At 42.8% G+C, this 26807-nt stretch overlaps 1 protein-coding gene across 1 annotated transcript in view; it reads left to right on the top strand.

The window, feature by feature from the left end:
* The window catches only part of ERC2 (ELKS/RAB6-interacting/CAST family member 2), a 976082-nt gene that overhangs the window by 773279 nt on the left and 175996 nt on the right, over positions 1-26807 (top strand). The window contains exon 16 of the mRNA XM_012805132.1: positions 16322-16456. Within this exon, the coding sequence (XP_012660586.1) occupies positions 16322-16456 (135 nt within the window). The remainder of the gene's footprint in view (positions 1-16321; positions 16457-26807) is intronic.

Consider the following 26807-nt stretch of genomic DNA (forward strand, 5'->3'; position numbering starts at 1 on the left):
TCTGAGATGCTGAATAACTTGCTGGTAATTACACAGCTGTTTGGTAGTTTAACTTTGGCCATTTGGCCCATGCCTTCTTACTCCACTTCCAGTTTTCTTTACTCTCTGGGACACTTCTAGTTATGGACATTTTCTTAATGGGATGCATTTTGACCCAGCTGTGATGGAGGCTAAAGGACCTGGCTTTGTAGGGAGGAATCATTCCAGGCCAGGAAAGACTAGAGTAGAAATGAATGTGTGTGCTTAGATTTAGAAACAGACCAGCTTCAGGAGCATTTCTGTTTTAGAAGCTGGAGGAGGTAGATTGTTCAGAAGGAAAGGGAGAGGCTGGCCTTGCCTGGTGTCTATACTGTTTCTCTCTGACGCACAAGGCAATAGGGAGCCACTGTGTATTCTTAAGCAAGAGTGTGGTATGAAAACTGTCAACACAAAGCTGGCTTCGAACCAGCATTTTCAATTAATGATGAAGTACCCCCAGAGATTAAATTGCTGGCTCACTCCTGAGACCTCGCCCTGGGGTTCATGAGGCTGGGCAGCTCCCTGGCATGTTCTTTTTTGTGTCTGCGGAGCCCTAGTGAGTCGATTAAAGTCTGGGTCTCTCGTGACTGCATCCCCCACCACCATCACTCCAAGAATAAAGTTACAGCGTCCTTCAATTGTACTGCTTAAGAGACAGGGAAATTTGAGGTATTTTCTCTTACAGCACAAATTTCAAATAAAATGTCCTGTAAAGTATCAGAGTCATCTGAGAGATCCTTGGGTCATTAACTTTAAAATTCCAGAACTAAAGACCTATTTTGCTACCAGTTTCCAACTCAGGTCTGTTCCTAAATAATCATTGTGGTGTATTATTCTCTTAATGGGTTGTTGCTCAAAATGGCACAGAGGGGGAAAAAAAAAAAGCACATAAGCTATTTGATTTTGGATATTCTTTTTTTTTTTTTTTTTTTTTTTTTGGTTTTCTAAGGTAGAACCTGGCTGGCAATGTCCCCAGGCACATGCTGTTTCTGATCCATAATTATGCTTTTTAACCCACTCCTTTATGTCTGGATCGTTAATGTCCAAGCTCCTATGTAATTACCAAGTTTGGTGTGTGGGAATGAGACGAATATGACTTTGGCCTATATATTACTGCACTGCTGTATTTTTACATGATATTTCCTAAACGTGGAGCTATACTATTATCTCTCTCAACTTGAAAAGATGTGGCTAAAAGATATTCCCAATCTTTGGCCCATTCTGCAATATTTAGGTAGACAGTGACTTGATACAGCGGAGGTCCCCTGGGGCCCCCTGGGGCCTTGAGGGAGGGTCTGGATTGCCCTGGTGCCTTGATTCAGAGTTTGGTGGGGCCTTGGGAACCTGTGCTTTTCTGTCCAGCTGTTTGTGCACAGCCTTGGCCATGCCCTTATGGCAGTTTGCTGAACTAGAGGGAGATTGGGGATGCTGCTTGTTAAGAGTAATCAGAATTTGGGGTAGCACCTGTGGCTCAAGGAGTAGGGTGCTGGCCCCATATACCAGAGGTGGTGGGTTCAAACCCAGCCCCAGCCAAAAAAAAAAAAAAGAGTAATCAGAATTTTAATAATCAGGCTGAAAGGAGAAAGACTGTGGCCAGCAAGACAGGGCACCCCATTTAATGACGGACTGTTATAGTTCACAGGAATAGAAGACAGAAGGAGTCCAGGTCCCCCAGAGTCCAGGTTCTCTCAGGAGTGTCTTGACCAGAACTAAAGTGATTTCAACAGCATTTCCCCCTAATCCGGGAAACTGTTTATTTATATCTCAGTATTTTTGTATATGGAACAGGGAAGTCTTTTTTATTGTTTCATTTATTATTTCCTATTGTTGATTGAGTATTCAAATAATAGAGAAAGGAATGAAAGAGAAAGTAAACTCCCTAAAGTCCAAGCACCCGCAACATTACCAACATTTACTGCTCATCTGTCTTGAACTTTCTCATATATGCGTGTGTGTGAATCCACCCAGGTGGACACACAGAAACCCACGAATGTGTTTCTTGTACACATTTGTTATTATACGAACGGGTTATAGTCTGCTTTTCTTTATACTCTATGTTATCATGTGCCTTCCTCCTGATGAATATTGATATACACCTCTTTTGAATGGTTTCTGAGTATTCTATTTTAGGAATAAAAAATATCTCTTAATTGTTACTATAATTAAGTACTTAATTATACTTAATTGCTACTGATATCCTCTCATATGTACCCTTTCTACCTCTCCAGCTTTCTTTTCAGGAAAGGACTGTGGGACCCCGGGCATGTGTATTTTGAATTTTGACACCTAGTGCCAAATGCCCTTGAGAAGGTTTATATCAACTTACAGTCCTGCCAACAGTCAATGGAAGTGCCCAAAGAAGAGGAAAATTAACTTTCCATTTTCCTAGGCTTTTCTGCATTCTACCTGCCTCCAGAACCTTACCTCCAAATGCCTAAAAGGCAAATGTCATGTTTATGAAGTACTGTAGGTTCCATATTGATCCTCTCCCAGATCCCAAAAACGATTTACTAAATTGATGGCTTATGTCACCGGCAAAACTCATCAGTCACTAAGATAGATTGATTCCCTAAGAGTAAGCAGTGCTCAACTCACTTTGTTTTTCAATAAGATTGTTAGAAAGGAAAGTCGGGGGAATGGTATAGTCACAGGGTACCAAGATTTCAGCCAGGTGTTTGACGTGACAAATTCATACACACACAATATACATTTTTCTCGAAGTGGAGAAATAAGGGCTAAGTGGAGGCATTTATAGTTGATGGAACAACACTCCAGCAGGTTGGTTACTACCTCTGCAGGGAGGTTGTAAGAATGCCTGGGCTCTGACCTCCAAGCATGTACATGGAACTAATTATCTACAGCATGAAGAAAACACTTTGTGAAAGTGGGATACATCAAAGCTGGGGAGGTTAGCAGAAACAATCCGAATACAGACACAACCAGAACTGAGAAACATTTATGCAGGATGGAACTATAGACCCAAATTAAGCAGGATGAAATTAAAGAAAATATTCACAAGGAAAAGAATGAAGTTTGTACCTCGAATTAAAATGCTAATATGTGTGCCTGCGTGTATGAGAGTATGAATGGATGGTGGAGAAACTGGCAGCCAGCATATGAGCTTAACCAATTGCAAACTAGAACATGAACATTGCCCAGGAGATGCTAAAAAGGCGACGGAACCTAAGAGTCTACTGATCACTTAAAATAGTGTTTAGCACATGTCAGGGCACATGTGCAAACTTATATTCACACTCTGATTCCTTAGGAGGAGCCCTGACACATCGTAGTGACCTCAGGTGCGGTGCGGGCAGAGTGGGGACCAGGAGGAGTGGGGAATAACTAGGCTAGAAACTACAGATAATGAGCATAACTGTATTCAAATATCTGAAGACCTGAGCCTCCTGCCCCTGCTCAAAAGAGGCAGAATTAGGACATGTAACTGAAGGTGTAGCTACAAAGCTCAAAATACATGTATGAGCAGCGGGAAGCATCCCATTTAAGCTGTTTAATACATAGTCTTGTAGGTACTGGGTTTCCCATCTCCAGCGGTACCAGGACTGGGTCATTATCCACCAAGACGACTACAAAAAGAATTCCTGTTTGGGAAGAAGGTTGTACTAGATTGTTTCTACCAGTACACGCATAACGAGTGGCCCTTGAGTGCCAACATTCTCCCATGGATGGCCCGGACTTTGACAAAACTCCAGAGTCTTTTGCAGAGAAGAAAAGCATGGTACTCATGACTAACACTCTCACTCCTGATAATGGTCCACCCATAACCATCACCAGAGAGGCCTGTGGTGCCCAAGGGAGGGGCCAGCTCTGTCCGCATCCCGGGCACATTAACTAGCTAACAGCCCCACCCCACCCCCACACTTTTCTCTTCTGCTCAAGTGAGCATAATAGATGTTAATGTGCTCAAAGGACCGGGGTTTCTGACACCCTTCCATCTCCCGTCTGTGTACATTTTCCTCCCCTTAGCCTGCCCGGATAGATGCCTTCTTCCCACCTTTACTTATGCTCTTCCCCTCCTGAAATCAGCCCCCACTAATTTTCTTTATACATACAATTATCCTTATAACCAATAAGAAAAAAAGTCTCCCAATGAATGGTGGAGAAAAGGACACAAAAAGGAGACTCACAGATAACGAAGTAAAAACGGACAATAAATAAATAAATGAAATGATGTTCAGTTTCAAATTATAATTAGGAAAATATACACAGGATACCATTTTTCATCTATCAAATTTTTGAAGATAAAAAGATTTGAAGAAACTTCCTATTAGAGAAAGAGGGAAGTATAGGGAAGTATAGGGAAAGAGTGGACATTGATCCACAGTTTTAAAGGGAATTTGGTGACATGTTTCCAAGTTTAAAATAATTATACAGGAGAACCTCCATAGTTGATGGCCTCCCCACCTTGACCACGTCCTTAAGTTGACCTAATTTTCATGGAACAGACACTATCCTTGTTGAGAACAAACACCCGAGGACATGCAAATCTGTATCTGTTACTTTGCAAAAATTTTCTTTGAAGTATTTTTTTTTAAAAAACTGAAAAACTGGAAATGACCTAAATGCCCATCATTCATTTGTTTATTCAAAAAACATTTATTGTGTGCTCACTACATGCCTGGCAATGCTTTAGGTGCTTGGGATCCATCTTTGAACAAAACAAAAATCCCTTCCTTCCTAGAGCCTCTATTCTGACACACCCATAAAGCACTGTTAAATAAAAGTACACCCATAGAATAGAATAATATGTAATCATTAAAACTGAGATGCTTGACTTGGCCAAGAGAGGCCAAGACATATGGGATACTTTCTTTTGTAAGGGTATATGTCTATGTTTATGCTTCCATTAAGCATGAAAGAATTCAAGAAAAATTGGCAGAAAAACCTTAACAGGAGGGGTAGATGTTAGGGTAGAGGGAAAGGAGGTAGCACTTTTTATAAACTATTTTGTCCTACTTAATTTTTCATAACTAACCTATGATTTACATGATAAAAAACTTACAGATGTTATTTAAAAAAGGAAAATTATAAAGTTAAATCAGTAGTCCTCCTAGAGAACTAAGGATTGTATCTCAAAGAAAGTAGAAAATTCCTTAACCTATCTGTAGCCATTGAGACCAAAATGATTAGGTGTGTGATGCTGTTCAGACCACAAGAATGGAAATGAATACCACAGTACTTTGCAACATAAAACCAACGACATGAAGTGGGCCTGTGGCATTACAGGTCACGGACATGGCAGACTCATCTGTATTTGCTAATCAAGTGGGAAGGAGGCCAGCAGCAGGAGCAGGGCCAGGACTAACACGCCAGGATGCTGGAGCTTTTGTCTGGGTCTGTCAGTAACTACCCTTGATGCTCTTGGAGGCTCAGTTTCCCCTCTGCAAAATAGTGAGCTTAGATTTCAGGATTTAAAGAGTTTTAAGAATTTTAAAAAGTTTTAAGGATTTAAGGTGTGGCCCAGGTCTACCATTTTATGAGTCTGATTGTTCTGGCAAGTCCTTATTTGTAGAGGAGAGAGTTGAGGTAGCTATTAATATTTTCTAGAGTCTATGAAAAGATCACCCCAACTTTCCAGTTACCTACCGTTTCCTACTACTGTTAAGAAATATCAATATGTACTTTAATATGTTTGTGTTTACACTCAATTTTATAAACATTTGGGCATTTTATACTTACCCTGTTTCAACTTCAGGTTACAGAAAACCAATCTTTTGGGATTCTGTCTTTTTTTTTTTTTCTTTTTCAGTTTTTGGCCAGGGCTGGGTTTGAACCCGATACCTCCAGTGTATGGGGCCGGTACCCTACTCCTTTGAGCCACAAGCACCGCCCTGGTCTCTGTCTTAAAGGGTTGACTAAAAGACATTGTTTTTCAGAATTTCCATGAATTTAAGTTGATGTGTTAGGAAAAAAAAAAAAAAAAACATGATTCGACACAGTAGACTTTTCCAGACGAAATTTAAATGTAATTTCATCCTTTCTGGAAATTAGATTTCTGTTAGATTCACAAACCCAGAATTTCCACGTTGCCTCTTCTTTGGGGGTAAGTTATCACAGGAGAAGAAGTGATGGTTATAGATGAGTTTTCATTTTTGTGTGCTGAGGGACTATCAGCTTGGAGGAGGCTGGGAGGGGACCTGTGAATAATGTGCCTGTCTTGTGGGTGCATCTCTGGGGGGTCCGTGAGACCTTCTATCCTGAGTGGAATATGTGACTCAGACTCTGCTTCCGCATACAATTACCTCGGTCCTCCTTAGGGTGAATTCAGAGTCCCGTATAAAGCGAGTAAGGGTGTTGAAATCAGAACAGAAAGGCGGGGATGGCATAGCAGGCAGCCCGCTGAGAAGATAGACCCTGAAGGGGATGTTTCAGGGGTTTGGGATGAGACACTCGCTGCCCTTTCTCCCTTACCATTTGTTTTTCAACTGATTGGGAAACTAATAATGAGTATGTTTACCTTTTCTCCAGTTATCCTACCCAAGTGTGAGACCAGCTGGGAAGAGGGACTTTTTCACCCTCCGAGGTCCTGGCTGTCTCTCCCTGCCTCCCTCTCCCTCCCGGCTGCTGCCAAATCTCTCCTGGCTGTCTCGGTCACTCTCTTGGGCTTGGGGCTGTGCTCAGTCCTGGCCAACAGCCCCACCACATGTTTTGCATGGCTCACACTGGCCCCTCTCTCCCCTTTTGGTGTCATTTGTTTTGTTTTGAAGGGGATGAGGTGCAGAGGAGGTCTGAGTTTATGCCCGTCCACTCAGCTGCAGAACTGGGAGCAGGCCCAGACTGTGTTCGCTCCCACTTGTGCCTGGAGGTCACAGCCTCTGCAGGAGCATGTCCTTCTGTCCTCCCACAGTCCTTGGGATGTGTTCCTCTTCTCCCAGCTGCTCTAAATTCCTAGTCTCCACTGTCAGCAACCCAATCCATTCTCCGTTGCTTTGCTCGTTCCTTCTGATGGCAGTGCCTCCAGCTTCAGACAGTTTGGGGGCCATGTTCATCATGTTTCCCACGTCCTAAGACTGCATTCTAATACCTTTTTGATAGATGACTATTAAAAATTCCATCTACTCCCTGTGAACTATCTTGTCTCCAATGGTGTGTGGACTCTTCTCTTCATAGTCCTTACTGTCTCTTCCTGAGGGTGTGACTGGGTTACTCAACCTCAGGTTCTCCTAGAATAGTAACTCACACTGTCAGTTTCTAGTCTATTAGCCAATTCTGTTGGGCCATACCTTAAAGCATTTTTATCCATTCATTAATTAGGGAGATGATTTGGTGATAACTATTCTGGCTAAACCAATAAATATTTCAGGGTTTTTGTTTTTACTTTATTGAGACAGAGTCTCACTGTGTCACCCTTGGTAGACTGACGTGGCATCTTAGCTCACAACAACCTCAAACTCTTGGGCTCAAACGATCCTCTTTCCTCAGCCTCCCAAGTAGCTGGGACTATAGGTATCTACCATAACACCTGGCTATGTTTAGAGATGAAGTTTCATTGATACTCAAGCTGATCTCAAGCTCCTGAGCTCAAGCAATCCACCTGCCTCAGCCTCACAGAGTGCTAGGATTACAGGCGTGAGCCACTGTGCCCGGCTCTAAGTATTTATTGAATTATGAAATGAATGAAGTTCTTGGCTATGCTTGTCAGCACAGTTTTAGGGTCTGAATCTCATCATCTGCAAATATTTTTCTTTCTTCCCTCCTTTCCTTCTTCTCATCTCTTCTCTTTTCCCTCCTCTCTGCTTTTCTCTCTCTGCCCATCCTTCTTCCCCTCTCCCTTCTTTTCTTCCTTCCTCTATTTCTTCCTAGTCTTTTTCATTCTATTTCTTCATTTTCTTTCTCCTTTTCTTTTATTTATTTATTTATTTTTGTCTTTATTTTTTTCCTTAAAATATTGGCATCTGATTTTGAAGTTCACTTGCTAAAGAAACTCCCAACAGGCTATATGCACCGAACGCTTCCACAGTTTAGTAGAAGAGTCTGGGGTTTTTTTCAGAGACCCTCTATTGGCTCTCTGAGTTGAAACAGTTTAGACTCCACATAAAATATGTGTTGTTTACCCAGGCTCTTCATGCTCTGCATACTGTTACAATCCTTGAAGAGCTTGTCAGTGACAAGTAAGATAAATGAATGAAGAGGACTTTACAAGTGTTTAAAAGCTAAGTATAGCATGTGCTGCCCACTACTTAATTAAACAGACTTGAGCTTAACTAAGTAACCTTGTGGTGGAAACTTCTAGGGCTTTCCCCCTCCCCTAGACTCCAGGACTGGCAACCATGCTCAGGGTGTTAGAAATTCCTTGGTTGTCTACAGTTGCTAATGTGTTAGCCCAGATTTAAAGCTGTTTCATTGGTCAAAGCATTAAAAGTTAATATGAATTGTGGGCCATGACTTTTAAAGTTATATTAGGGGTGGTCAGGAACACGGACATTTTAGGGGCGCAATGAAGATTTTATAACTTGTCTGAGTTTTGTCCTTTTCAGAGAGAACATTAAAATCAAAAGAGAGCTGCTCTCCTTTTAAGCCCTGATTAAAGTCAGTGTCTAGAAAGTCAGAGCCCATTTCCAGATCAGTCTTGATTTTTTTTGAAGGGGTCTATCTTTATGGAGCTGAACAGCAGGGCACATTGGTTAAATAGCAGACTCTGGAGTCAGGGTGTCAAATCTTCCAGTTGTTTGAGCCTGGATAAGTTGCTCTGTCTTTCTAAGCCTCAGTTTCATTATCTGTAACATGGGGGTAACACAGCCTCCATCAAGACTAATGTTCAGGGCAAATGTATTTGTGTCCCTCATGGTTCTCATGGTTTCTGCCTGCGTGATGGCAGCTATTAAGGATTTAGAGCACGACCCCACTACAGCCTACGTTACCGGGCTGATGTGTCTGACTAAATGAGATGATGCTGGCAAAGCACTATTCTTGGTGCACAGCAAGGGCTAGCCAGCGTTTGTCCTTACTGCTGCTGTAAACGGGGCTCCATCTCAGGGTATGGGTCCTCTTTCTACCACTGTTAAGGATTCTAAAGTTATGGGCAGAGGATATAAAAGGTTTTCTTGTCCTGTTGGGCTGCGCTAGCTGGTAGCAGAACAGGGAAGTGATGCTCCTGGCTATAATTGTTGTCTATAACCCTTCAGAAAATCCCTCAGGTTCTAAGGTAGCAGCCAAATGTAATTCAACAAAATAATCTCTCTCCTCTGATTTTAGCAGAAATAACAAGACAAAGAAAAACTGCACATTTGCACTCAGGAGTAAGAACAGTAGTTCAGGATCACCCCATGTGGTGTTTGGCTCATGCTGAAGACAGTTTCCCTCCACTCACCCATTTTATAGATACAGGAAACAGGGCTTATGGAGACGTGATCTTCTATGAGCCCCAGAGTGAGTATTTGGCAGGACAGGAATTGGGGCCAGGCAGGTGTTCCTTCCTGAGGAAGGTGAGAGTTCTGTCACCCTACATGATGAGAAATCCTAGGAGGTCTCTGGAGAAAAGGAACCTGGTAGTCGCAGGCTTCTTAGTCCTGGGCAGAAGTTAGGTACTGGCGTGTTCATTATTTAGTAAGCATTTTAGCTGGGATTTCTGCGAAAACAGCCCCTAGATAAGGGTTTGATAGAGATAGTTTATTTGGGAGATAACCCCCAAAAGCAGTGAGAGAATGTGGAAGTGACACAGGGGAGAGAAAAGGCCAGTAAAGGCAGCTTGGTGGGCAGTTCCTGCTGTCATCAGTCAGGGCTCCTGCTCCTGGGGACCCACTGAGAGATGGGGAGTACACCATCGTGTAGCCCCATTGAGGGGCCGGGATGTTGGCTACTTATCCATCACCTCCACCACGCACAGATTGAGGGCTGTCCCAGGAATGTGAGCTCCCCAGCACTTTGATCTGGCCTGTTCTCTGGCCAGGCCTGCACCTGTGGGCAGGGAGACCTGGGGCAGAGATGCACCAGCATCCTTTGGGGAGATAGCAACACATCCAGGACTGCCCGTCTGTGCTGCAGATGCCTGCAGGATGAGCAGGAGCAAGTATGTTGATATTCCCTGTAGCAATCACAAATAAAATAAAGATTTTTCATATGGAAGTATAAACCGGCAGCCCAACCTTCTGGGTGGCCTACTAATTTTCTGTATAGGTAAGGACGAGTAGGGAAGCACCTTTAACCAAGTTGGGAGGAACAATGTCATGAAGCCTCTGCTCTGCTGTCACTGGGTGGCAGGAGGGCGGGACCAGCTGAATTAGTTGGGAGGGGGGATCAGACCAATTTTCAAGGCAGCAATGCCTTTCACTGACGCTGCAGCAATGGTTTCTGTAGATATTTATAAACACAGAGATGCCAAGAGACTGCCCCATTCTCCTAGAGATGTCACATTTTGGCATGTGGGAACGTATGCGTATGGCTCTAAAATCCCTTCCAATATGGCCCAAATTGATTCTTTGTTCTTTTGAGAACAAAGGTGGTGAACTGGCACCTCAAGTACATTTCCTGCTCTCCCCACACTCAGTAAAGGATGAGGAAAGCTACACATGAGCACACACACACCATTTTGGGTTCTGTTTCCCCTCATTGACCTGCTTTCCCCCTCAAGGTGATTACAGGGCCAGTTTACTGTGGAACATACCCAGTCCACTCCACCTTATACCCATATATGAACCAATATTCAAATCTTGGGTCCAGGGGCATCTGACCCTGCCCTCAGCTAGAGAGGACCTTTCCTGCTTCTGGATTCCCACTTAAACTATTTCCTCTCTTCTGGTTTTCTTCCCATATTGTATTATAGTCAGGCCTCTAGTTCCTCGTGTCTCACCCCTCTGTCCCTGGTCTTAGTCTTCATATTACCACCCTGGTACTATGGAGTCAGAAACCGGGAGTCCTGGTCCTCCACTCACCAGCTCAATCATTATAGGTTTACTTTTCTCATCTGCAAAACAGGACTCCCAAGAAGATGTATCTCAGAAGGAAAGATTCAACAAGAGCACCCTGGCCCCATCTTAGCCTGGCATATAATTATTCTTGCCATTGTTGTGCTTGCAGATTTCCAGTGAGTATTCTGTTAATTTCAGTGCAGTGTCCACAGTAGAAGTATTTCCATTATTGATGCGTACATTTTCCCAGAAAGTTCCCCAATGCAGCACATTCCTTTAATCGCTGCTTCAGACATCCTCTTGCTTCATTTTGTCCTCCAACCGTGACCCCAAGCACTGGAACCCAGATCCTGCTCAATCCCGATGAATTGCTATGTGAGCCTAGTGGATGTTCAGGAAATTCCTCCCCTCCTCGCTGTCCGGTTGTTGTCTGGTTTCCTCATCTTTCACTTGGAGACGAGAACTTTCACCTTGCTCTGATTAGGTGGAAACACAACCAGTAGAAGAGTTCCTGAACGTTTGGATTTCCCTGGTGGGAAGGAGAGAGAGAAAGGAAAACCTGATAGAATAAAAGTGTAATTGTTATTGTGCTGTATTATCTCCATATCCCTTAGCAACAAATCTGATTATTGTTTTCTTATTTAAACCATATTCATGAAGATTTTATTGTTAACTTGATCCAGATGACTGATCAAAGCATAGTTTGGTATTGCCACCTTGCTAAAATATTTTTAAAGGCAGTTTTAATATTCCACTTTTATAGCTGCATATTGCCATTAAGCTATTGAGTCTATTACTAGTCAATCAAGGATTTTCCTTTCGTTTCAAGAACTCCTCGGATAAACGCTCCAGAAGTGTCAAAAGAGATGGAGTCTCTGGCACCTTTTCACAGATGGTGTTCATCAGGGATTTTAGTTAATGGATAAAGTTTCAGTTTTCCATGGTTGACTCTTGGCACTATTAAGAGTCTTCCAAAAGCCCCTTACTCTTCCAAAGGCAGGGGGATAGTAAGGAAATGAAAATGCTAACACCCTGAGAAGCCCCACATTTTTACTGGGTAAGTAACTGGGGAGGTGGTGGCGCATTTCAGTGGTTTTACTTTACCAAAGAATGGAATATTTCTTTGCCCATTTGATTTGCCTAACAGCTTCCAAACCATGCATTTATTCCACTTTCCCCACTCTCAAAATTTACAACAAATAAAAACAAATAGGAAGGTTAAACTATCACATGGAGAATCAGACACCCCACGGGCTCATCCTAGACTCCTGTTGTGTATTTTTCCCTCCTATCTCTTCCCTGCAGCCTGTGCCCTCCCCGTGCATTCATTCAGGTGTTCACATACTTACTGTGTCTGCCCCAGACTCTGTGCTAGGTGGGGGGTAGAAGGGTGATCCAGACATAGGGCTTCCCTCAATAGATTTTCAACCTAGTGGTGGAGAAAGCCAAGTGAATGTAGTTATTTACCAAGAGGTAAGTGCTGTGACTAGGGTGGGGCTGGGTATGGGACTCCTAATCCCTCCAAGGTGGGCTCAGGGAAACCCTTTGTTTCTGGAGGCAGTGGTGTTGAAGCTAAGACCAGAAGATCTAATGAGTGTAAGTTGGGTGTCACCGAAGGGGCAGAGGACGAGGGGCAGGGTAGAGACAGAGAACAACACGTTCCCAGGTCCAGGAGAAGGGCTCTAGAGAGGTGCAGCAGAGGTCAATAGCAGTCACCTAGCAAGGGCTTGATGTCCAGGAGCCAGGAGCTTTTCCTGAGGGAGGTGGGATCCTTTGAAGAACTTGAATGCAGGGAGGAACAGGCGTCCACATCCCTCTGGGTAGGATCGTGTTCCATGGGAGGCAGGAGCACAGCAGGAGAGCTGTTGGGAGGCGATAGTCCTGGAGAAACAAGGTGGCTGGTGCCTGGGAGAAAGGAAGTAGAAAATGAAACCGGGTTAGATTTGTCTCCACAGTCACGACGTGATATAGTGAACAGAGCATGTACCGCAGTCAGCCAGAGGGAAAGTGGCAGGTCAGCAGTTTGGTAGACATTGTGAAAGAAATAAAAACGGGCCTCAGTGAGTCACTAAACGAGTCCCCCAGGTCCCCAGTGCTGAGCTGTGGCAAGCCACCCCTCTCCAACTCCGTATTAGTTTTTCCTGAGTTTCCGATTAGGACTGCTCAGGAGACTTCCTGTTTGGGGCTTTGGGGCGGGCACCTCCTGCATCTGATGGGGTATGGACTATTATACGTGGCATCACCTGGTAAATGTGTCTGGAGTTATTTGAACAAATACTATCCCTGTTCTGACCCTTATTACATAGAACTTTCTGCAGTTTTTCTTTCATTGACCATTAGGGAGTGTTATTCGTGACTTCCTATCCTTCCAGACCATACTTTATGTGTGAGAAAACCCATACAATCAGGCGGGGATGAGGATAGGTAGTGCAGATCTTTTTATAAAATGAAAAGAGATCCATTTTCAATGCGACAATGAAAGGAACAGCATTGGTCAAGCTGGTTTTATACGAGAGAATACTAGCAAGCAGCCTGTGAGAGATCGGTCACAGTTTAGGGGATATGTTACCCGCAAGATAAATAAAAACGGTCTAGAATATCAGACCAAACTCTCATTTGTCATCTCTGCTTCACACTCTTCTCTTCCAACCCAGACTAATCAAAAGAAGCCTCTTCCGCTCACAAATGCTCTGTGTACATTTCCCCCAGATCTGGTATTCACATGAACAATGTGGTTTATTTATATTTCGGCACCAAATTGGAAAGATGACATCATTCATTTACAGTCTTTATCCCGTGACATGCCTTCTCTCCAACACCTCATTTCAGCAGACACATTTAGGGCTGCATACAGCATCTTGTTTAGCTTATACATTCTTTTATGGGATATAGTTCAAAGGTAGGGAACTCTAGGCTTGTCCCTGGTAAGAAAATAATCTCATAAAGTCACAGGAGCTTCCCCAAAGGCTCAGGACATCATGATGCTTACAATAGCAGAGTTATTATTTGTTCATTTAGGCTCCATCGTTCATTCGTGGGCAGTTCCCTTCCATCTTGCCCAGAGTAGATCTCACAGCCTCCTTCAGGCTTTATATTTAGAAGAACCAATTTCAGATTTATTCGTTCACGAGTTCAAAAGTACAGGCTCTTGACAATACTGGACTTTTAGGTGTGAACACTGTATTTCAGAATCTCATGTAGAAATTGGAGGCTGACTAAGGGGAATCTCAGTACTTGGTCTGCAATAGCTTTGCTGACCTGCTCTTTCTCACAAGGCGTAACTTGTCCACTGGGTCTTCTGACACTTTAAGTGGACAAGTGAAGGATGGAAATGCTATCAGCTGCCAAAGGTTGCCTGGGATTTTTATTTAATTTTTAAGTAGGTCTTTTTCTCTATTTTTATTCATATCCATGCTTTTTTTTTTTTTAACGTTCACTTTGGGGCCTTTCCAATATTGTACAAAATTTTAAAAATGGAGTGAGTAAATCATGAGACATCCTCTGGCAGACAGAATTGGGATGTGAGGTGTTTCCAAAACTTAACAGAACCAAAGCATCTGATGGGAAAGCTATTTGTACCTGTTCAGCTGTTTGCCTTTTGTGTTAGCAGCCAGGCAGGAACAAAGGCCTAGAGACTGAGAATTGGATAACCCAGAAAATCGCCCTGTTGTATGTTAAGACCAAGACGCTGAGAGCCTGACATCTATGCCTTACTTTTCTAGCTGCCAGGTGAAGATGGTAATAATTGCTTCTGGGAAGTTCTGAGAATAAGGTAGATCATACATGAAAAATACTACGAGAATGCACGATGTTAGGTCCAGAGTCCTCTGTGAGCAGAGTATTATTTATATTACATAACACAACTTCAACTGGTTGGAAGCTCTGCCAGCCCCTGACTTCTGGCTCTCTTAAAGTACACATGGCTCACTGTCATCTCGAGCCACATAAGGGACTGTTATGATAACTCAATAAGATGTCCTCAACTCTCAGTGACCTCCCCTGCTAAAAACACACACCCAGCTCATCTCTAGGACAGCAGCATCCTTCAAAGTCATGGTCCCTTCATTCTTGCCGTCACTCATTACATGTCTCCGTCTAGTAGGGCCTGCACTAGATTCTGAGGAGGTGCAGAAGATAAAAGTCTATAGACAGATAGACAGATAAATCCGTGGTTAGAGAGCTGTGTGCAGCAGGAGGTGCATGTCACCTGGCCTCAAAGGTGGGGTCAGGAAAAAGCTTCTAGAGAAAGTATTGTGAATTAGCCAGACCCCAGGGTTCGAAGCAAAAGGAGAGGCCTAAGAGAGACAGCAGAAGCCAAGGAAACAGCACGTGCAAAGAAGGGGGAATTTCCTACAGCAGACAACTGCAGCAGCAACAGCAATAACAGCATTTGACTCTCACGGCTGGCTCATTGCGTGCCAGGTACTGGACTGACACCTGAAGAGTCCATCATATCACTTGCATTTGTTCCTCGCAGAAACCCCAGGGAAATGGGTCCTATACACTTCCATTTTAGAGTTGAGGAAATTGAGGTTTATAAACAGCTAACTGAAGGCCACAGAATGAGCAAAGAGGTGAAGCAAGACTTGAATCCAGGTAGTCCTATCCCCAAACTCACATTTCATGGCTTTCTGGGCTGGATAATTTCATCTGCTTTCGTCTACAGCCTTTAGGCATTCTTCTAGATTCTGTAAGCCAGTCAGGTCAATTCATCACTGCTCTAGTTCTTGCCCTGAATAATGAAACAATACAGTTCTGTGGCCCTGGAAGTTTAACTGTGCCACCTAGCTACCTACGGGGGCAAACAGCATGAGCTGTAAGTTAGAGTGGTCAGTTCTATTTCATTGACTTTGAACCTTTTGCTTAATCCCCTCAAGAAACAAAATCAATTAAAATGTCCATAGGGAGCCCTTTCCCAAGAAGTCATCATAGCAACAAACCATCTCCATCCACATTTGTGCATTTGGCAGCTTTTGAGTGGATTTGCCTGTCTTGTCTTGTGCAACCATTGTTTACCTGCAGTTCTGTTTCCAGCCAGCCCTCTCCCGTCTTTCCATCCAGGGCTTCCTTCTCTGGCTTGAGGATGTGATTGTTGGCACCTTGTGGTTGCAGGCTTACTCTGAGTCTATGATTGCTTGATAATGTAAAACAAAGCACCTTAGGGTATATTCCCTTTTTTTTTTTCCTTTGTAAATGGCAAGAGGGAAGTACTGTTAACATCTACAGATGTAACAGCATAGTTTCAGGGATGTGAAAAAACCTCTTTCACCAAAGCAAATGGCATGGTGCTTTCTTTATTAAGTTTCAGTTTGACTAAAAATGAAAACTTCTGGATAAGGAACAAAGGAAGCCCCCTAGGTAGTGTAATCATGCCCTGAATCTCTTTGGCTGGTCTTCTAGCTCCTGATGGAATCTTCCCTGGTTTTTGTTCTGCACAGACCCAGAACAGAATGAAGCTGATGGCAGACAACTACGATGAGGACCATCACCATTACCACCACCACCACCATCACCATCACCATCGATCTCCTGGGAGGTCACAACATTCCAATCACAGGCCTTCTCCGGACCAGGTCAGTTTCATCGTCGCTTACCTACAGGACCCTTTTTACCCTTTGGATATTTCAAGATAAAATAAATAATCCTCAAGAAATAATAAACAGCATAAAGTGATATGTTCTTTGAACTGAAACTAATAGCTTTGGTATTTATTTCCATCACTCAAGGAATCTAAATGTTTTCCTTTCTCCTTCCTCTTTAAGGTTTTGTCTTTTCTTGTTTATGTTATGGATTTTCTCCCCCCCCCCCTTCATAGATATATAGTCTATGGCTGGCTCGGTGTCTAATGGCCGGTTACTTCCGAATGTCTCTTTCAGAGTTTTAAGTGAAAGCATTTGTTTCCATGAGCTTGGCAACTAGAGAAGCCTTGAGTTCACTGAGCACTGTCCTAGAAAATTCCTTAGTAATGCAAATTAATGGCGGGGGCGGGGGCAAAACACCAAGAGAAGTCTGTTTTGTAGCCATTTTAGTCAGTGAAGTTGAGGAGTCTGGTTTATTTGATTTGGATCCTCTCTTCTCCCTTGACTAAGTGAAGCAAAGGAAAAGATGAATTGACAAAAACAAAAACCACCTGCAGTTTTCAATAAGATCACATTCCCCCACCAAATGCAAAAATATTTGTGGTGTTTGGTATTAAAATTCTTGACAATAAGTTTTGTGGAAATTAGGAAATAAAGGCAAATGAACTGGATAATGTAGTAATATAGTAAAATGAGCCCTATGTACTGAGACATTCCCCTCCTTTTTTGGGTGATCCTAGTGTAACTTACACATGTCCATAGGTATAGGCAATAGATAATGAAGTAGAACCATCTGGATAAGTGTTAATTCCTTTGGATAAGGGAGGGTAAAGGCTTGTTGGAATTACTGTGCAAAGAAAGGGTTTAATTATTTACTGGGGGAAGGAGGTGCTTATTATGCTTCTAAAACTTCCTCTCAGGTGGCTCTGTTTGCTTGTCACTTCATGTCACCACCAACCCAAAGTAGAAGATTCCAAGTCTCTAAGATGTTTTCCCTGGAGTACAACTCCAGGGGGTGCTATTTACATAGAACACAACTTTAGAAGTTCTCTTTGGAGCTGGGCAATGAGACACCCTGACTAGGAGGCTCCCCAGCCCCTGGGCTTGGCTCCAGCTTTACACTGAAGCATTTGTCCTCAGAGACCCCAATACTGCAAAAGGCATTCACACCACACATCCAGGTTTCTGAAGCCAAGTCCAGGAAGGCACCATTTCAAGTTTTTAGCCTCAGAAATGGCTCTTGATTTGGAGATCTAAAAAGCAGCGAGATATCAGTTTCATCTCTTTGTACATCTGTGCTTTTGTTTTAGTTTGGTTTTATTTATTCAGTTCTTACCCCTCACCACCACCACCACCTCCCACACTCACCTGTCCTCCTGCTGACTAAATCTCTTCACTGCCCTCCTGGTCCCTGCACTTTGTTCCTCAAAGTTCTCCCATGAAGAGAGGCCTGCAGGCTCTACTTGGCTATTCCTCTGAGCCATACATGCTAGAAGGCCACCCTGGGTTTACCCTACAAAGAGATAGTGGAGCCAAATTGGAGGAATGGGTCCCATAAGGACTTACTGAGATGACAAACTGGCTTGTCTCACCACAGGGACACATATGTGAATGTGTCCTGCTGGAAATAGGGCACCAGATCAAATTTATCTGCCCTGGGAATGCTATGTCTTACAAAAAGCTAGTCTCCCATTACTTTTCCAGACATATATAAGCATGAAATAGAGTGCTGACTCTCGTGTTCGTCTACTAACACTAGAGGTTGTAATGGGGCAGAAATAATTGCTCCTGGGTGGGGGCTTTCCAGAAAGAATTATATTCCTTGAAGAATGCCTGACTTATTATCAGGACCTTTGCTACACATTTCTCATTGTTACTATGCATACGAGGAGGATGGTGATAGTCTTCCACTTTCACATCAGTCATCTCAAGGAATACTCAAAGCAACCCATGGTAATAGACGCAGGAGCCTCATTCCCTTCTCCAGATGAGCAATCCAGGTCCCAGGATGGTGGTGGTGGCCTGAATCCTGCCACTAGTATTCGCTCATTCAAATAATACTTAGAGCACGTAGTCCATGCCCAGCAACTATGTGGGGCTTGAAGAAGAACATGATGGATAAGACAGAACTCCTGCCTTTGGGTACTCTTCTGTCTAGTCCTAGGACGAGAATCCAGGTCCTCTGATGTCTTGTTCAATTCTTTTCTGGGCCATGTCAATCAGGTCAAGACAGACAAAAATACTTATGACTTAACTAGGGGCCTGTGACTTAGAAACTTACTCTGTAGTGGAGTTCACTATAAAAGTGAAATACATTTGACAAAAAGGATAATTTTGAGGTTTTTAAATTGGAGTCAACAAGACAGTAAGGCTCTTTCAATTAGAGAAGGAGAGTTAAGCGAAGAACTCTGGTATAAGGCAGGTTGCCTGCAGTGATAGAGATGGCTATACAGCCAGGCCAGGATGCCCTTTCTGACTAGGTGTCCCCAGTCTCCCAGGTCTGGGGCAGTGAAACCCTCCCCTTTACTGCAGACCTGATATTTAGTGATCAATAATTTATATGTCAGTGTGTATATATATATATATATATATCCCAGATTGAAATAGTTATCAATGGCTAGGTAGTCTTTCCTGGTTAATTACAAAACCACACATGATTGTGTGAGCACATATACTGATACATACAGGATAGAGCTACTTCTTAGGAGAAAATGGCACAGCCTTCTATCAGTATGTGACAACATGAGAATCTTAAGAGTGGGGAGATTTGTTTGAGATTTAAACTACATGTCCGTAATGTATCCGCATTAGCTGAAATGACTTGAAAGAGGAAAGGCTCTTCCATGGATTTCTGATCTGCTTCCCATGCATCTTCCAGCCCTGGTCTTCCTGGGGCACTAAGGATTGACCACTGGTGACTTAAGGAACAGGGGCTACAAAATGTTAATATTGCCTATTGAGCTTTATTAAGAGATCAGAACACATGAAAATGAAGAAATGTGAAAAATCAGTCACTTTTCCAGAGAAACTAATTTTTCCTTGGAAAATGCAATGTAAATATTGCCAAGTATTGCTAAAATTATATATTTTTTCCATTTCTTCCCTGTCCGTTTCTCCTTCACTCTGATTTTGCTTTCTCCTTAAGAGAAATTGAATCCAAGTATTTTAAGTCTAGACTAGCATTTCCCAAAGTAACTTTTAGAACATTAGTCCCGTGAGGAAAGTCTTGAAACAAAAATTTTGTAGGCAAAGAATTTGGGGAAAGTGCTGCATGTTATAACTGTATCTTGGAGCATCCTGGAGCAATTAGCAGATCAAAGTATCTAAAAAATTATATAAAAATGAAAGCTTTCCAATTTTATTTAGCATTTCTCAGGCTTATTTAATCATGCAATTTTTTTCTTTCTAGTAACATCTGTGCTCTGAGAAATAAACTGTTCTCAGGGTATTAGGTGAAAAAAGAAACTACCTAGTCGAAAACACGACTGATCCAGTTTCTAGTAACATGTTTTATCAGAAGGTGGAGTTTGGGGGCAATTTCATGCTTTCTATAACAGAAAATGAAAGTACCTCTTTCCTTCATTTTCTAAGATAGCTTCTTGAAGGCTGTAACACCTAAGAATGAATTACCCTGCCAAGAGCTCAATAGCTCTAAGGGAGCCATTAGGATGAGGAGCTAGGCTGTCACAGAGAGCCATAAATACATAACCCTCCAGGGATGGCAAATAAGTGTGATGAGGGGGTGAGAGGATTTGGACACATTACACGAGAAGTCCGTGTGGTGTGCCAGTCCAGCAATCTGACCCGCTGTCTGAGAGGGGCAGTTACTAGCTGGTGGCCTATAACTCCCAGAATGGCCACAGCCATTGAATATGTCCAAGTAGGATGTCCAGGCAAATCCCAGTAATGCCTTAGGAAATCTATCACACCAAGAAGTGGTCACAAGGGCGGCAACAAATACTTCCCATGACACAGCTGCTGATGTATCTTGAGAAACCATGAGGGCCAAGGAACATGCTGTAGACACACATAAGATTTTACTTTTATTGAAGTTACAAAGATTGATTTTATGAAGCTGAGCGGAATCTCAGCTTCTCCTAAATGTTCTCTGTACCTGTCATCATCAGTCTTATCTGTGATTTTCTTTAAGTAGGGTCCTTCCTCCCCTTCGAGCATATCAATGACGTCAAGTCTTTCTACTTGCCTTTTTCTAGGCAGTATACAATTTGTATTGCCCCAGGAAAGGTCCTATTTTATCAAGTTCCTCCCAGTGGCTCCCAGGTATGAACCAACCCCATCAATGAGTAAAGCACAGCATTAGAGTGAGCCCCACACTCTGGCCAACTTACAAGGCCGAGCCCTGCTTAGGCTTCCCTTTCCGCATCTAGGTCTCACATTTCTGTGCCTGGATCCTGGGTTAGATGTTGAGTCTTTAAAGGCTGGATCTCACTGCTTTTTTGCACAAAATGCACCTTAATTTGTTAAAGCACATTGATTTTAGTTTGGAGGGGCCTCAGTAGCAAACAACCTAAATAATTAGGGGCTGGAACCCCCCCCCCAAAGTGGCTGGCAGCCCAGGAGAACACTATCCTCCCCTATGTCCCCCTCCTTCATTGAATGGAAATACTAACTTCTAGGAGTTGAGAAGCTCAAAGGATTTTGACCGCTTTAAGACTTTCAGATCCTATTTAAAACTTAAATTTCATATTTTAGGTGCAAAAATGCTACTTCTAGAAGAGGCCTACAGAGTTTAGAGGCATGGAGACCTGATTCTTAAGAGATTGATTACAGAAAAATAGGGACGAATTTTACAGTTTATATTCTTTGGCCCCTTGCGGGCACTCAGTAGGGCTGCTGAATGACCCGTTCCCGTAGTACCTTTGGGAAATAGAAAGGGCAAATGAAAGTATCCCTATTATACAGACAAATAAACTAGAACTCAGAGAGGTTGTTACTGGTCTGTAGTCACAAAAATGAAAATGATCAGGCCCAAGATGAGGGCCTAAATCTCTGAGTGCTGTGCATTAGTGACAAACCTCTTTGGATATTAGTATGAATGTATCTACGTAACCACATGCATTTATGATCACACATCTACTTTTTTGAAAATACAAATGTGAATGTGCTTTTTCTCTTTCCCAATGAAGTATAGTAAATTTTATTTTATTTTGTTTTATTTTCCAAAATTGAATTGAAATGTCATCTCATCAATCTGTTATCTTTCCATTCGCCCCATCTTTGCTTGTCTTTATTTCCATTCTTCTGTTTTGTGACTTTATTCCTTCCATTTCCCCCTCTTCTCATGTTCCTCTTTTCTCTAATCACACCGTCCTTATGCCAATGAAAATGAGGCTTTCTGCACACTCTCCCACTGCCATGGACTCACCAGGGGGAGATCCTCCAGTAGACGGGAGACTGGCTCCCAGAGGAAGGAGAATTGCTCTGGGTCACAGGGCTCCTGGCAGAGCAGTGCCAGACAACCCAGGCCCCAGAGCAAAGAGAGGATGCTTCATTTGGCCCAGGGTGACAGGAACACCTTCAGATAGAAGTGACATTCCTGTGGCAGAAGCTGGGTTTTCCATTTTGCATTCTTAACTTTAGGTTGTCCACTCTATTGATCTAGTCCTAGAAAACTGATTACCCTGATTGTTAATATTACCCAGTCCACTTGACAATTTCCAGAATCTGTCTGTAGACATGAATATGAAGGCCACTATAAAAGTTTGGGGACAGACTGTGTTACGGTCCGTTATTTCATGTCTATGTAATACAGTCAATGGCATCTTTTCTGGTTCACCCATGCAAGGCTCAATTTGTTCAGGTTATCAGTGTTGCTGAGAGGGCTTCATTTGTTTCCATCCCATGGGCAGTGTTCAGTCAGTGTCAGCCATGGAGAGGGGAATAAAACACTTTTGCAGGACGATTTTCTATGATTTTAAAAGTGGGTTAAACGAGTCTCAAAGCCTTGAGCATTTTCAGTGGGATTTCAGGTACCTTACTCCTTCCCCCGTGACATTTCAGTGGTTTCAAGAATTTAGAAGAGGCTGAATTTCACTGAAAGACAAGGAGAGGAGCGGGTGTCCAGCACTGCAGTGAGTGAGGCAAATGTCACCACTGTGGGAAAACAATGGTCCTGGAAGACAATTGAGTGACATTTAAGGACACTGAGATAGCACTATAGATTGGATCCCCAGGAGCATCCAAAATCCTACACAATTATCTTGAAGTCAGGAAAGTTTCATCCCAATGAGTGCCTCATGCTTTGACAGATGAGCAAAAGCATATCTGTGCTGAATGTGGTGAAGAAAGGCTGGTCAGCTGGGGGAGGTAGTTCACGCCCATAATCCCAGAACTCTGGGAGGCCAAGGCAGATAAATCAACTGAGCTCAGGAGTTTCAGACCAGCCTGAGCAAGAGTAACTAGTTGGGCATTATGGTAAGTCCTGTAGTTCCAGCTACTTGGGAGGCTAAGGGAAGAGGATTGCTCAAGGCCAAGAGTTTGAGGTTGCTGTGAGCTATGATGATGCCATAGCACTCCACCCATGGTGACAGAGTGAAATTCTGTCTCAAAAAAAAAAGACAGAAAAGAAAAGAAATGCCAGGGCAGCAAGTCTAGATGCGTTTCTGACAGCATTACTGGTGATGAAACCTAGACTTACCAGTTTGATCCAGAGAATAAGTGTCAGTCCACAGAGCAGTGTGGATTTTTTTTTTCCCAATGAAAATCCACCAACAAAAGTGAAGCAGACCTGAAGTGTCAGAAAGAAAATGGTGGTAACTTTCTTCTCCAAAGGTGGTCATGCTGCACCTGTTGTTCTGGAGGAACAAAGGACTGTTACTGCTCAGTGGTACACAACAGTGTGCCTCCCAGAAGTTTTCTGGAAGCTTCAAGAATGGCAGTCAAAGAGGACCACGGGGGACCATCTTGCACCATGAGAATGCATCTGGCCATACTGCCCACATCACCATTCAATTCCTAGGGTCCACAGAGGTTAAACTTATGATTCATCCACCCTCCGGTTCTGACCTGGCTCCACGTAATTATTTCCTATTCCCAGGAGTAAAAAAAAAAAAAAAAAAAAAAAATTGCATGCATGGAAGAGGGTCCTTCAGCCCTGAAGAAACTGTTCATGCCTATGAAAGTGAGTTTATAGCACTTAAAGAAAATGAATGGGAAGAGTATTTTCACAAATGTTTTACAAGAATGCAGAAACATATAGAATGTCCTGGTGATTCTTTTGAGAAAATATAATAATGATTTTTGTTTTCTTAATTTTTGTGTATCTCAAAACTTTGGTAGGGTTCTTTATAGTAATATTTGGTACTTTCTCTGCTATTCTTGGTTACTGTATGGTCCCAGCATGTGTTGGCTCTCAGCTAAGACATAAGATTGTACCACTGGACACATTTCAGAGCATTAAATATCTGCTTCCATTTTCTGCTGAAAATTCCCATGGATTTCTACTTTGGCCACATGTCATGGTTTCATAAGCCATCAAATACTTTGGTCACTACAGAACTTTATCCTAGATTTGGTCAGTAAGGAACCTTGTCCTTCTTTTCAAACTGGTGGTCATGGGATTCCTATACAGATCATATTTTAAGATATGATTAAAATGACCCCAGTAACCCAATCCACAATGGATAATGGAAACCTATTTTTCATTTTTGTTTACGGCCTTAGATTCTTAAACATGAGAAGATAGACGCCCTGCGTACTGAATCTGTGCTCTGATTCAAAGAGGGCTGCAGCGTTCAGTGCCTTGCTTATGGGATTTCTGGTCTCAAAATATGTCCTTCCCCCTTTTTCCTACAGGCAAAAAAGCAATAAGGTGGAGTTAATGCAGAAAATAAAAATAAGGTTATTACTTTCTCTCCTGAGCCTTGTTACCTAATCTCATGTAGAATTCGTTAGTGTCTTGTGGAACACACACCTAGGAGGGGAATTTCCAACCATCTCTACAGTTAGGCCTTCACTGAGTTCATGGCTAGAGGCAGATGACATCTCCAGACCCCATGGGTTTCCTGGCCCCAGATCTGTTTTTGCAAAACCTGCCTTCTTTTATTCTCCTTTTCCCAGGGCCTATACTTGGTGTTTAGTCCACAAGAAGTTGGTAGAGTCCCATAGTTGACCAGGAGAATAAAACGGCCCCAGGAGCTCCCCCCACCCCCCGCAGGCCCTGTGACCTCTAGACAGCTAACTAACTGGACAGCGGAATCCCCGCTCACCCACAGCCCTTCTCTACCAATGCAGGGCAAGCTTCATGATCGATGTTCTGCCTTCTTTGCACTTTCACCAGCAGATTAGCCAAAGTGCAGCCCTTTGAGTTCCACCAAACACATGAAGGGTTTCACTTGCTCCGTTGCCCCCAGAAGATGGATTCTGTATATAGAGTTGTTATTCCTAGCCTTTGCTTAGGGAGGGGAAAAAGAATTTATTTTATGTTTTGAGGTTAAATGAATGTGGGATAAATGTATACATAGCGTCCTGTGTGTATATATGTATGTATCGCTATATGTCAGCTGAGCCGAGGACTTTGCCACATATGGAAGAATTTTGCAGGATCATGTTTAACTAGAAATTTCTCTCCCTAACTTCCCCTGAGTGCATGTTTGAATATGCATCATGTATACATATATATGGTATGTGTATGGATGTAAATATATGTTTCCTACATCGAAGAAAAATTATCAGAGCTTATAAAACTGTAGTTACAGGAACAGCTAAAAGGCCAGAAATATTTATTTCCCCATGACAGTAACCTGATAAGAAAAGTTATATGTTTTAGGTTTTTAATATCAGTTTCCAACCAAGCTAGTCTGTCTACAGTTTGCCTAAATAGGAGACGGAAGGGTCTTTCTTTCTTTCCTTCCTTCATTCCTTCCTTCCTTTTTTTTTTTTGTTACTGGTTTTTCAAATCTAATTTCATGGCCCACTTCTTGGGAGAAGCTCTGAGTTTGGCTTCATGTAGGGATAAAGCCTTCAAATTCAATAACCCATGAAGAAATCTCTTGTTGGCACTGGTGTTTATCCAGTGGGAGAAGGGTTCAGAGATTTTGACCGTTGCCACTGCGGGACCAGACCTCTCAGGACCAGAGCCAACGATATCCTGGCATGCATTTTGAAATAAATCTTGCCTCCTTTCCAATATTTCTTTTATCAGATGATTGGAAGGTACAGTGCTTAAAACTCAGCAGGTTAAAAAAAAAAAAAATCCGTGAAATCGATAGAACAGATGTCACTTTTTTCTTTATCCTCCAAAGACTACTAAAATTCCCTAAAACTCTAAAATTTGAGCTAGAGGGCATATGTGATTTCTCACCAGTGGGAAACAAAGGTGGCAGTTTATTTGTTTGCTTTTTTTTTAAGAGCAGAAGCTCTGGAATGCCCCTTCCAGGGCGCTCTGTGAGGCCACAGGTAAAGAAGGCATTGGGGACAACCATGTGAAGTGTTGTCACGGGAGGTATTTTACTGCCTCCTTCCTCTCCTGGCAGTTACATGCTCACCCAGCCATTACGAGTGAGCATGCAAGGGAGGGAGGCGGGGGCTACACAGCAGTGGGGAAGTGGCTTGGCAGAAGAGCAGGCTCTTGCCAAAGCTCTTTAATCTGGGTGTGATGTTCATTCCTTACATGTAAGCGCATGTGGGCATGATTTGGTAAGTCCTGCCAGGGAGGGTCTTCAGGTAGGGAAAGAAGGCAGGGCTGCTTAAGGCAGCAGGATCCTTCTGTGGGAAAAGGATTTTTCCTTGAAGAAGGTTTTAGCCTATTGAAGATTTCGTTCAGTCTTACTCTATTTGGGGTAAAGTGTTTTTGTTCTGTTTCTTTTTGCTGATTTGTCTGTTTTATACCTTGTTTGCAGTATTAGTGTTTCATTAAGAGATTTGTTACAGTATCTTTTGAGTCAACAGGGGTTTCCAGACGCAGTCTGAACTCCCCAGCTTGTAGATGTAGCTCATCTTGGCAACACCAGAGGGTTGATTCCTTTTCAACTTGCTGCTTTAATCCAGTCGCATTTGTCTAAGAGGCAGCACTTCAGCTCCTACATTGAAAGAGGGTGGCCAACCTTGAAATGTCAGGAGGCAGGGAAATCCATTTTATATTGCAAAACACCTTTGCCCCTCTTTTCTTCTGGAACTGATGTAAGAAGGGGCACATTTGACTTACACTCTCCAGGCACTTGCAGGACTCCAAAGATAAGGGAGCGGCAGAGGAAAAGGAGTTGGAAACATCCTTTAAACACACACACCCCCACACGCACAGATTCTGTTAGTTATTTTGAAAAAACACCTTACAGAACAACAGCCTTGTAAAAGTTCTGGTTCGGCATCTATCAATGATCTGAAT

This window comes from Otolemur garnettii, unplaced genomic scaffold, assembly GCF_000181295.1.
Source record: "Otolemur garnettii isolate 467f Iridium unplaced genomic scaffold, OtoGar3 scaffold00002, whole genome shotgun sequence".
NCBI lineage: Eukaryota > Metazoa > Chordata > Mammalia > Primates > Galagidae > Otolemur > Otolemur garnettii.